The sequence below is a fragment of the Pleurodeles waltl genome, chromosome 9 (genome assembly GCF_031143425.1).
Source record: "Pleurodeles waltl isolate 20211129_DDA chromosome 9, aPleWal1.hap1.20221129, whole genome shotgun sequence".
Taxonomy (NCBI): domain Eukaryota; kingdom Metazoa; phylum Chordata; class Amphibia; order Caudata; family Salamandridae; genus Pleurodeles; species Pleurodeles waltl.
Window position 1 is genome coordinate 938,461,567 of NC_090448.1, and position 12,680 is coordinate 938,474,246.

The 12,680-nt window shown below is 44.4% G+C and overlaps 1 protein-coding gene across 14 annotated transcripts in view; it reads left to right on the forward strand.

Annotated features, from left to right (window-relative positions):
- Positions 1–12,680, forward strand: part of EML1 (EMAP like 1) — a 752,203-nt gene that overhangs the window by 575,161 nt on the left and 164,362 nt on the right. For all 14 annotated transcript variants that reach the window (XM_069208309.1, XM_069208311.1, XM_069208303.1 and 11 more), the window contains 2 exons: positions 1,907–2,002; positions 9,448–9,582. In XM_069208309.1, coding sequence (XP_069064410.1) covers positions 1,907–2,002; positions 9,448–9,582 — 231 coding nt within the window. The remainder of the gene's footprint in view (positions 1–1,906; positions 2,003–9,447; positions 9,583–12,680) is intronic.

A 12,680-nucleotide genomic window follows, 5' to 3' on the forward strand; every position in this document is an offset into this window, starting at 1 on the left:
CATAACATACGTTTGAAAAACATTTTTTACTCCCCTCAGCTGCCAGTGATGGTCCTATTCCAGCGAATTGTACTCCATTCTTAGCACGAGCTGCCACTGTGTACCCAGCACTGATTTTGCCACTTCTGAGGCCAGGGGTCGCAAGGCACAAGTCAGGGGGTCGCAACTGCGACCCCTAAATGACGTCCTTGGGTATAGGTTAAGCCTGCAAGTCACTTCACATACTTTGTAAAAAGGGCTTAAAGAGTTGTGGGGAGCTTCCCACAATAAAATTAATCTTGAACTGGATTCATTCTTGAAGTCTCTAGGTAAAAACACATGTCTAAACTGTTAGATGGGGCATGTACCAGCTGTGTTGCATAAAAGCTTTGTAAGTGTCAGTTACCAAAGACTTAACTCTGTATGATCATCTGTCTGCCCAAGACGTGTCCTCATCGCTTAGCTTTGCGTCATCCCCTAAACTGCTGAAGTTATTCACCAGGGTGCTTCACTAAGCAAGGTTGGCCACTCAGTTTGTATGAGAAATGACTTGCTGATCAGTCAACTTACCAAGAGAGAGGCAAGGACTACCCTTATTGAAACATTTTCCTTTGTGGAGTCTAGTGATTGGACAGTGTGAGAGTACAGATGTAAATCACATATAGACAGTAGCCTCTGATCTGTCTCCAGGCACCTGCAAGTGCCCCTCCTCGCAGCGCCTCATTCTGTACCAGGGCCGGTCAGCTGGCATGGCACACTCCCGTCATTAGGCGAAGAGTGTGTTCCCTTTCTTTAAAGTGAAACGCATTATTCGAATTACATTGCTGAAAGCTTGAATCCTATCTGATTAGTAAAGGCATCGTAAAAAAGCATAAAAACATTTGCAGTACCAGATGGATTCTATGCATAATAGCTATAAATGTTGTTTTTTGGCACACTGTTAAGAGATACTCTGTTTAGTAACCTGTGCTGGGTGAAACGCCAAGTGAGACATGTTATTAAAACTACAACTCCAAGACATGCACTCTCGCGCAAACACAGTCGCTTTAATTCGTAGTGGTAATATTAAAAACTCGGCATGAAGGGAAAATGCACGAAGTCCTTTCATTTTGCTATGAGTAAATGTCATGTTTTTTCATGATACACCTGCATCATCAGTGTGTCTTTTGTATTATTTGCCGAAGGTCTTGTTATAAAGGGGTCGTGTAAGCACATTCAGAAGGCTATTTCGGCCGCCTCTTTCCTCCACTGAAGGACTTTGTAGAGACCTGTGCTTCAAGCTTGTGAAACTGACAAATTAAAAAGCTGGGCTTTATTTGAGCTGTCAAAACAAAGACTATCGTCCCTTAACTTAAGGGCAAGGCACGCCTTGGGTTGCCCTTTATTGTTTATTTATCTTAACACGGTAATGCGGTTCATGGCTGTCATCCATTCCTGGGTCAGTGAATGCAGTTGTCCATCATAATGGTCCAGGGTGACAGACTTCCTTTGCCCAGTCCTCATGGTAGAAAACTTGAAACATTAACTGGGAAGTGGGGCTTTATGCTGAAGTCTCTAGTGATTTACAATGCAGATACTTAAGGTGCTAAACTATATTTGACCTAGCTATAGGAGTGTAAATTCACGAAAAAACAAAAACTCGAAAACAGAACCAACATTGCTCCGAAGTAATCTGTTAATCTGGGAAATTATTCAGTTACATGTCATTCATTTCTATCGGCATGTAACGCATAGTTTTGGAAACTTTATGTGGAGTTTGGTAGATGAAAATAAAATGTTCACAGCACCAAATAGCAAAGTCTAAGCTATGTGGTTTCCTGTTTAAGGACTGTCCACGCAGAGCTACAAGAAATGGAATTTGTATTGTTCACAGTGTCAGATTTTACGTATGTCCTGTTCATGCATGTCATGTTTTTTTTTTTTCTAGAATGGAGGCGGCAACCTTTGTGCAGTTGATGATTCCAATGATCACGTATTGTCTGTCTGGGACTGGCAAAAAGAAGAAAAGCTAGCAGATGTGAAGGTACAAAATCAAAAAATGTGTATAATTCTTTTATTCAAATTAAAGGGCATATAGGTGGTGTCTGCTCATCAGACCTGCTTACACTTGTGATAGAGGGGCTGTGGGAGGGCCATCTGACTGCACACACTTATCATATGTGACGGAACTGTGTTGGATACTATGACCTTTACTGCATCTTAATTTGATTGTGACGTTTAAAAAAGAACCCAGCTGGGAAGAAAAACATTTATGCAGCATTTTGCAGCTGAAATTCAACCCAAAATAAGTACGCGGTTTTGAAGTGTAGTTAACATCACAACCAGGTTGCCTCACTTGTGACGTCAAGGTAACGTATCTTATCAAAAATGTGCACAAGACTGTACCTTGTATGAAGAGTTACTGTACGTACATTGTCGGCCTTTGGCAGGATAGCTCTATTGTGCAGTACGCCTGCAAAGTTTGTAGCTTGCTCATGGAAGGATAGGATGTTTAACCTTCCATATCATTCTAAATATACTTTTTTTCATAATTACACTTTAAAAAAAATGAAAAAAGGCATATTGGGAGAGTGCACCGAAGTCATAATAAACTGGTTATAATTATTTGTGTAGCACACAATGGATGAACATAAATCCATTAAAACGGGGATGTACACAGTCTCCAGCCAGAAACATAAACATACTGCATGTTCAAAAGATCTCCATCGGACTATGCACTTGGATTTAATATGGTCTTACCCCCTTCCCGCCATGTGCATTTCTCGCCCACTCCTTGTGTTACAGCTCCTCATGCAAACTGTACAATGAGTTTCTATCACCTTTTACTATGTACACATCATCTTTCTATGAGTTTGTGTTTAACCCTAATTTACCATTAAACAGGTAGATTTGTAACCCTCCTTTGATTGTTGTAAGTAGACTTGGATACACTTTAATTTCATCATCAAATAAACAACATGAACAAACATCATTACTGGATTTATTTTTAGCCTATGTAGAGTTCAGTAACTCTGTAAATTATCAAAGCAAATTCAGGTGTGAAAATGGCAACAGAGCATGTAATGATTTAGGCCACCATTATTTTAAGGTTAAGATTACAATAAATTGGATGTGCACATGTTGCCTCATTCAGCATGTATAATATTGGAACAACACATTATTTTCTGTAAATTTCTAAATCCTTTCAGGAGTCCATCTGAGGAATTTGTTCCATCACACTATCAGTATAGTGGAGTAATTGCCATCTGTGGTCTCTCCCCATTCAGCACTTTACCTAGAAGGGAAGATTTTCAGTTACTGTAAATCTGGCTCCAAGTAGTCTCTAGAAAGTCTGTGTTCGATGGCATCTGTCGCTGTAGATACGCATGTTCTGCAATAGCTCGCCATCTGGTGTTGGGCCGGAGTGTTACAAGTTGTTTTTCTTCGAAGAAGTCTTTCGAGTCACGGGACCGAGTGACTCCTCCTTTTGTCTCCATTGCGCATGGGCGTCGACTCCATCTTCGATTGTTTTTTTTCCGCCATCGGGTTCGGACGTGTTCCTGTCGCTCCGAGTTTCGGAACGGAAAATTAGCTAATTTCGGAAGATTTTCGTCGGTATTGTTGCGTTCGGGATCGGCGTACTTAGATTCCACACCGCATCGAAGATCGAAGAGCTCCGGTGCCCTTCGGGGTAGTTTTTCGATCCTCCGTCGGGGCCTGGTCGGCCCGACCGCGTGCTGAAGAACGCCGATGGAACGGACCCCGTTCCGTTTCTGCCCCAAATGCCACAATAAATACCCCTACACAGACCAACACTTGGTCTGCAACCTGTGCCTGTCACCTGAGCACAGCGAAGACACCTGCGAGGCCTGTCGTGCGTTCCGGTCCCGAAAAACACTCCGAGACCGTCGAGCCAGAAGACTTCAGATGGCGTCCGCACCGACAGCCCAACGGGAGTTCGAGGAACAGGAAGAGGAAGGTACCTTCTCGATCCAAGACTCAGACTCCGAAGGATTCGACGATACACAAACCGTGAGTAAGACGTCGAAAACCACACAGAGAAACATTTACAAGGCCCAGGGGACGCCACTGCCATCCGGCCATGGCTCCACCCATAAATTCGGTGACCGACCGTCGGCACCGAAAAAGGCCCAAACAGTGCCGAGATCGTCCGACTCCGGTCGAGACACCGGCACGCAGCCTTCTCGGGACCGAGAAAGTGCTGGAGACAAGCCTCGACACCGAGATGCCGGTGTGGACACGGCTCGACGCCGAGACAGCGGCACCGAAACAGATCGACGCCGAGAAGTTTCGGCCCCGAAAAAGAAAAAAGTCACCTCGGAGCCGAAAAAACACGCAGACAGGGTTTCGATGCCGAAACAAACTGCAAGCGACCCAGCTTCAGGCTCTTATACAGAAGAGCACTCGCTAACCTCCCAAATGCAGAAGCATAGGTTTGAGGAAGAGCTACAAGCAACTGATGTGGACCATACGCAAAAGCGTATCTTCATACAGCAGGGGACAGGAAAAATAAGCACCCTTCCCCCCATTAGGAGAAAGAGAAGGTTGGAGTTCCAGACTGAACAGACACCACAACCAAAAGTGGTGAAAAGAGTTACCCCACCACCCTCTCCTCCGCCCGTGATTAACGTCTCACCAGCACAAACTCCATCACACTCCCCAGCTCACACCACCATGAGCCAGGGTGTCCAAGATCAGGACGCATGGGACCTATACGACGCCCCAGTGTCAGATAACAGTCCGGAGGCATACCCTACGAAGCCATCTCCACCAGAAGACAGCACCGCGTATTCTCAAGTGGTGGCTAGAGCAGCACAATTTCATAACGTAAGCCTCCACTCAGAACAGGTCGAGGATGATTTTTTATTCAACACACTCTCCACCACCCACAGCTCATACCAAAGCCTGCCTATGCTCCCTGGTAGGCTCCGGCACGCAAAAGACATCTTTAAGGAGCCGGTCAAAAGTAGGGCAATCACACCAAGGGTGGAAAAAAAGTATAAGGCGCCTCCTACAGACCCGGTTTTCATCACTACACAGCTGCCACCAGACTCTGTTGTTGTAGGAGCAGCTAGGAAAAGGGCCAACTCTCACACATCTGGAGATGCACCACCCCCAGATAAAGAAAGCCGCAAGTTCGATGCAGCTGGTAAAAGAGTCGCAGCACAAGCTGCAAACCAGTGGCGCATCGCGAACTCCCAGGCACTACTTGCGCGCTATGACAGAGCCCACTGGGACGAGATGCAACATCTCATTGAACATCTGCCCAAGGACTTACAAAATAGGGCAAAACAAGTGGTTGAGGAGGGACAGGCCATTTCCAACAACCAGATCCGCTCCTCCATGGACGCTGCAGATACAGCTGCAAGGACAATTAATACATCTGTAACTATCAGAAGGCATGCATGGCTCCGAACGTCTGGATTTAAACCAGAGATTCAACAAGCAGTTCTCAATATGCCTCTTAATGAAAAACAACTGTTCGGTCCAGAAGTGGACACAGCGATTGAGAAACTCAAAAAAGATACGGACACTGCCAAAGCCATGGGCGCACTCTACTCCCCGCAGAGCAGAGGGAATTACAGCACATTCCGTAAAACGCCCTTTCGAGGGGGGTTTCGGGGTCAAAGCACACAAGCCAGCACCTCACAAGCCACACCGTCCAGTTACCAGGGACAGTATAGAGGAGGTTTTCGGGGACAATATAGAGGAGGGCAATTCCCTAGAAATAGAGGAAGATTTCAAAGCCCCAAAACCCCTGCTACTAAACAGTGACTCACATGTCACTCACCCCCTCCACACAACACCAGTGGGGGGAAGAATAGGTCATTATTACAAAGCATGGGAGGAAATCACTACAGACACTTGGGTTCTAGCAATTATCCAACATGGTTATTGCATAGAATTTCTACAATTCCCTCCAAACATACCACCAAAGGCACAAAAGTTAACAACACACCATTCCAATCTCCTGGAGATAGAAGTGCAGGCACTATTGCAAAAGAATGCAATCGAATTAGTGCCAAACACACAAATAAACACAGGAGTTTACTCACTGTACTTTCTGATACCAAAGAAGGACAAAACGCTGAGACCAATCCTAGACCTCAGAGTAGTGAACACTTTCATCAAATCAGACCACTTCCACATGGTCACACTACAAGAAGTATTGCCATTGCTAAAACTACACGACTACATGGCAACTTTAGACCTCAAGGATGCTTATTTCCATATACCAATACACCCATCTCACAGGAAATACCTAAGGTTTGTATTCAAAGGAATACATTACCAATTCAAGGTACTGCCTTTCGGATTAACAACCGCACCAAGAGTCTTTACCAAATGTCTAGCGGTAGTCGCTGCACACATAAGAAGGCAGCAAATACATGTGTTCCCATATTTGGACGACTGGCTAATCAAGGCCCATTCGTTCATACAGTGCTCAAATCACACAAATCAAATCATACAAACCCTCTTCAAACTCGGGTTCACCGTCAACTTTACAAAATCCAACATTCTGCCGCGCAAGGTACAACAATACCTAGGAGCCATAATAGACACATCAAAGGGAGTAGCCACTCCAAGTCCCCAAAGAATTCAAAATGTCAACACCATCATACAACGCATGTATCCAACACAAAAGATACAGGCAAAGATGGTATTACAACTCCTAGGCATGATGTCTTCATGCATAGCCATTGTCCCAAACGCAAGACTGCACATGAGGCCCTTACAACAATGCCTAGCATCACAGTGGTCTCAAGCACAGGGTCACCTTCTAGATCTGGTGTTAATAGACCGCCAAACTTACCTCTCGCTCCTGTGGTGGAACAACATAAATTTAAACAAGGGGCGGCCTTTCCAAGACCCAGTGCCACAATACGTAATAACAACAGATGCTTCCATGACAGGGTGGGGAGCACACCTCGATCAACACAGCATACAAGGACAATGGAACGTACATCAAACAAAACTGCATATCAATCACCTAGAACTTCTAGCAGTTTTTCAAGCACTAAAAGCTTTCCAACCAATAATAGTTCACAAATACATTCTCGTCAAAACAGACAACATGACAACAATGTATTATCTAAACAAGCAGGGGGGGACGCACTCCACGCAGTTAAGCCTGCTAGCACAAAAGATTTGGCATTGGGCAATTCACAACCAAATTCGCCTAATAGCACAGTTTATACCAGGGATCCAAAATCAACTCGCAGACAATCTCTCTCGAGATCACCAACAGGTCCACGAATGGGAAATTCACCCCCAAATTCTGAACACTTATTTCAAACTCTGGGGAACACCTCAGATAGACTTGTTTGCGACAAGGCAGAACGCAAAATGCCAAAACTTCGCATCCAGATACCCACACGAACAATCCCAAGGCAATGCCCTATGGATGAACTGGTCAGGGATATTTGCTTACGCTTTTCCTCCTCTCCCTCTCCTTCCTTACCTGGTAAACAAACTCAGTCAAAGCAAACTCAAACTCATATTGATAGCACCAACTTGGGCAAGGCAACCCTGGTACACAACGCTGCTAGACCTATCAGTGGTACCCTGCATCAAATTGCCCAACAGGCCAGATCTGTTGACACAGCACAACCAAAAGATCAGACACCCAGATCCAGCATCGCTGAATCTAGCAATCTGGCTCCTGAAATCCTAGAATTCGGGCACTTACAACTTACCCAAGAATGTATGGAAGTCATAAAACAAGCCAGAAGGCCATCCACCAGGCACTGCTATGCAAGTAAATGGAAGAGGTTTGTTTGCTACTGCCATATTAATCAAATACAACCATTACACACAACTCCAGAACATGTAGTGGGTTACTTGCTTCACTTACAAAAATCTAACCTAGCTTTCTCTTCCATTAAAATACACCTTGCAGCAATATCTGCATACCTGCAGACTACCTATTCAACTTCCCTATATAAGATACCAGTCATTAAAGCATTCATGGAGGGCCTTAGGAGAATTATACCACCAAGAACACCACCTGTTCCTTCATGGAACCTAAATGTTGTCCTAACTAGACTTATGGGTCCACCTTTTGAACCCATGCACTCCTGCGACATACAGTTCCTAACCTGGAAGGTGGCATTTCTCATCGCCATTACTTCCCTAAGAAGAGTAAGCGAGATTCAGGCGTTTACAATACAGGAACCTTTTATACAACTACACAAAAATAAAGTCGTCCTAAGGACCAATCCTAAATTTTTGCCAAAGGTTATTTCACCGTTCCATCTAAATCAAACAGTGGAACTTCCAGTGTTCTTTCCACAGCCAGATACCGTAGCTGAAAGGGCACTACATACATTAGATGTCAAAAGAGCATTGATGTATTACATTGACAGAACAAAAAACATCAGAAAGACTAAACAACTCTTTATTGCATTTCAAAAACCTCATGCAGGAAACCCAATTTCAAAACAAGGTATAGCCAGATGGATAGTTAAATGCATCCAAATCTGCTACCTTAAAGCTAAACGACAGCTGCCCATTACACCAAGGGCACACTCAACCAGAAAGAAAGGTGCTACCATGGCCTTTCTAGGAAACATCCCAATGCAAGAAATATGTAAGGCAGCCACATGGTCTACGCCTCACACATTCACCAAGCACTACTGTGTAGACGTGTTATCCGCACAACAAGCCACAGTAGGTCAAGCCGTATTAAGAACATTATTTCAGACTACTTCCACTCCTACAGGCTGATCCACCGCTTTTTGGGGAAATAACTGCTTACTAGTCTATGCAGAACATGCGTATCTACAGCGACAGATGCCATCGAACTGAAAATGTCACTTACCCAGTGTACATCTGTTCGTGGCATCAGTCGCAGTAGATTCGCATGTGCCCACCCGCCTCCCCGGGAGCCTGTAGCAGTTTGGAAGTTACCTTCAATTATTTATATATGTATCATCTCAACCTTAAATAGGTGCATACTTAGTCACTCCATTGCATGGGCACTATTACTACAATTCAACTCCTACCTCACCCTCTGCGGGGAAAAACAATCGAAGATGGAGTCGACGCCCATGCGCAATGGAGACAAAAGGAGGAGTCACTCGGTCCCGTGACTCGAAAGACTTCTTCGAAGAAAAACAACTTGTAACACTCCGGCCCAACACCAGATGGCGAGCTATTGCAGAACATGCGAATCTACTGCGACTGATGCCACGAACAGATGTACACTGGGTAAGTGACATTTTCATTATTGTTTATAGTCTAAGGCTTTGCTTGCTGTGGGCTGGAATGTGAAGGCAGTTGACTTGTGGGTCTGATGGCTTGGTTTGTGAATCCTAAACTCTCATACAAAGTAAGTTCTAACGAGAATGTCTCCAGCTATCAAGAAATTCCTTGCTATAAAAAGACGTTGCTGACTGAATAACTCTATAGTCCTATATTTAAAACACATGTACCAAAGTATAAATGTATTTTTTCCTTCTTTTCCAGTGTTCAAACGAGGCAGTGTTTAGTGCAGATTTTCACCCAACAGACACTAATATAATTGTTACCTGTGGAAAATCACATCTCCACTTCTGGACGTTAGATGGGAATTCACTTGTGAAAAAACAAGGAATATTTGAGGTGAAACAATTTTGCATTATTGTCCGTTATGCATTATGACTATGTAAAAAAAAAAAAGGCTGTTTGAGACTGAAGTGGCAATACAGTGATCTGAAACTGCGGCAATTTCCATCAAGTATATGGATGCGTAATGTTGAAAACTTATTTGTGGGAGGGAGAGCCATTTGGAAAAACTACATACATCTGCATTCTATTAAGGTGTCCCTGGTAGGCGGGGAGTTATTTTGAGGGCAGGCATAGACAGTGACACAGTAAGGTTATAGTGGCACTAAAAAAAATGTTAAACAACACACATGATTCATATTTGCTTTTGGCTTTTACTTCCCAGATGTGTATTGGACAGTAACAACCTTTTCCTTCTAGCAGTCATTTATCATACCTTAATTTTGTACACAGATTACACGAACCACTGGAACATTCTTTGCAGAGATCTGCTATCCCTTGGTTTATCAAAGCATGTCCTGCTGAATATAAAGAGCAAACCTAACTGGAGAGTAATGGAGCAAGCATGCATGAGCTCTAGCAAAAGAACTAGGCTGTCCCTTAGAAGATGGGTACTCAAAAGCATCTTGTCTTGCAAAAATGTATGGAGTGTGGTGTGAAAGTGAGCCACACTGATGCTTCTACTGTAGGGGCGAAGGAGGGGGTATAAGGTATAGGGGAGTGAAGCTCGTGCATGGTGTGGACTGTGAGTTGTGCAATTATTTTGACGGTTTCCCTCTGTACTGCCCTCTGAGTCTCTAGAAGAGGCATAGATTTGCCAATACTGTCTTTTGCTGTATCAGTTCTCATTCCTCTCCCTCACCCTGGAGTAAGACTTCTCTGCCTTTATCGCTCCATTTGATGAGTCACATACTAGAGAGGAGGAACTTTATTACTGAATTGGAATGTACCCGAATCCTAGGCCTCAAAATTGAATTATCCTTTTTTTTGTTGTTTTTATTTAGCATTTGCAGAAGATACCTTTGGTCAGCATAGTACGCATGTCAGTATTGCATATAACAAACAATTTAATACAGTACGGCCTTCAATCGAAAAGAAACAATTGGAAAAAAAAAGATCCACCTTAGGGGGATTGGGTGCAGTACAGTAACCACTGCAGGTGTGACACACTTACACCGCCCCAGTTCATATCTGATGAGCAATATGTGAAACTGTACCTGTGTTTTAAGTTTGTTACCAAAACAACTTAATGACAACCAAAACATCATCTAACTTGGTTAGCAGAGTCAATTGACAGCATCGGCTGCAGAAACTCAACGAGTGCTCCTCACCGCTGGTCCCACCTTCAATGGGTGAAAGTGGTCTGGGAACAAGGGACAAAATTGGGGGGAACCTACCCCCAAGAGAGGAGGTAAGGGCCCAAGGAGTGCCAGTGCCTGACCGGGCAGAGGGGGCTCCCCTTCATCTCCTCAGCTGTCATAAACATTGGCAGACACACTGTTTAGAACTCCGAGGCCAGCCCCTTTTCGTCCATCAAGGGCACCCTCAGATCGGCCTTTGGTGAGTACCAGGAGACATGGTAGGTTGCAGCTTCTCAACCACCAAACATTCCAAAATATCACTTCATATCTACAGGTTCCTCTCTACATTCTCATCTGTGCTGACCAGTTGCAACCGCTGTTCCTCTGCCACTTCCCATTACGCAGGTCTGCCCATCATCTGTCCAACATGTGGTGGGAGAGGGGGGACTAGTACACGTCTAGTGGATGGCAATTCATCACTTAGCCAGCACCAGCCTTAACAGGGCAAACCTGTGGTTCATCTGAATCCTTTGTTTTGCTGCTGGTAATGCTCCCAGTAATCAAACTTCGCTTGAGGCCCCTATAGACACCTGCATGGTCACCCCCCCCCCCCTCAACATTTGCAGCACCCATCACAATAATTCCCCAATTTCTCAGTCTCATGTCATTTGGAGGGAAAATCTGGTTATTCCTTTAGTCTCTTATCTGTAAACAGATGCGGCCACCTTCCTGCGGGACCCATTACAAGTTCCCCACTGGCTCAGCGGGGAGCAGCCCACAACATTGACGGCAGCTCATAATTGATAATTGAAAAATGGCTTCCACGTAAAATAGTCGGTTGAATCTAAATGGATTGAGAAAATGTGGATGTGCCCAGCTTAAGTTTTACAGCATGAATCTTTTCTGGATTCACATACTGTGAATTATTTCGCCATTTATTGGTTGGGTTAGGAATTCTTCTGTATTTTGTAGTCCTTTTATTTTTTTGTTAATTTGTTGGTGGTCGTCAATGGTACTTCCATTTGGTATTCCCTGTGACGTTGGCATGCTTCCTCCAGAAGCTCCCACCCTTGGTAGCCATCTTAATTTTCTTTTTTTATGCCGTTTGGTCTAGAAGTCCACTGAAGGATCTCATAAATCATAAATAAGAAGATTGTGATGAAAAGGTGAAAAATTCCCCAAAAAGATTTCTTGATTCGCCTACAACACTGATGGAGGAACCGGAGAGAGAGATTAAGAGTAAAGTTTTCAACAAGTCAATAGGAACTTTGAAGAATGTCCACTCAGGGGGCTCCCTTAAGGGCATTGATGGAGAAAACACAATTTCAATTTTGTAAGAACTGCCACCACAAGTTTGCTTAGAAGGATACACATCCAGTCTGCAACCTCATCGACCACTGGAGCGAGGACTGCAATGCATGCTTGACATTTACACAGAGAACGCTGAGGATAGGGGAGAGATGGAGAAGAGCTCACCACAGCATGCTGAACCAGCAGACAACACAATCTTTGAGGGCCTTGCACCTCTCTAATGAAGAGGACAATGTTGCCAAGCAAGCAGGAGATGTCGGGCGCAGAGGTGAAATTAGTTGGAGCAAGCAATGAAGAAAAAGAGTGAGGTAAGAGAGCCCTCTGCAGGGGGGGGGAACTAATCCGAGTCCAAAAAACGGATGCGCTGACTGCAAGGAGAGCAGCGGTGCCAAAACTCGCACCACCGGCAGGCACACCCAGAGAGAATGAGTCCTACAGATCCTTTGAGGGGCAATCAAGTGTAGGAAAGACTAAAAAAAGGAAACCCATGCCTTTGTAGAACGTACGGAATAAAGATGCCTCGACGTCGAAAAGGGACAGGTC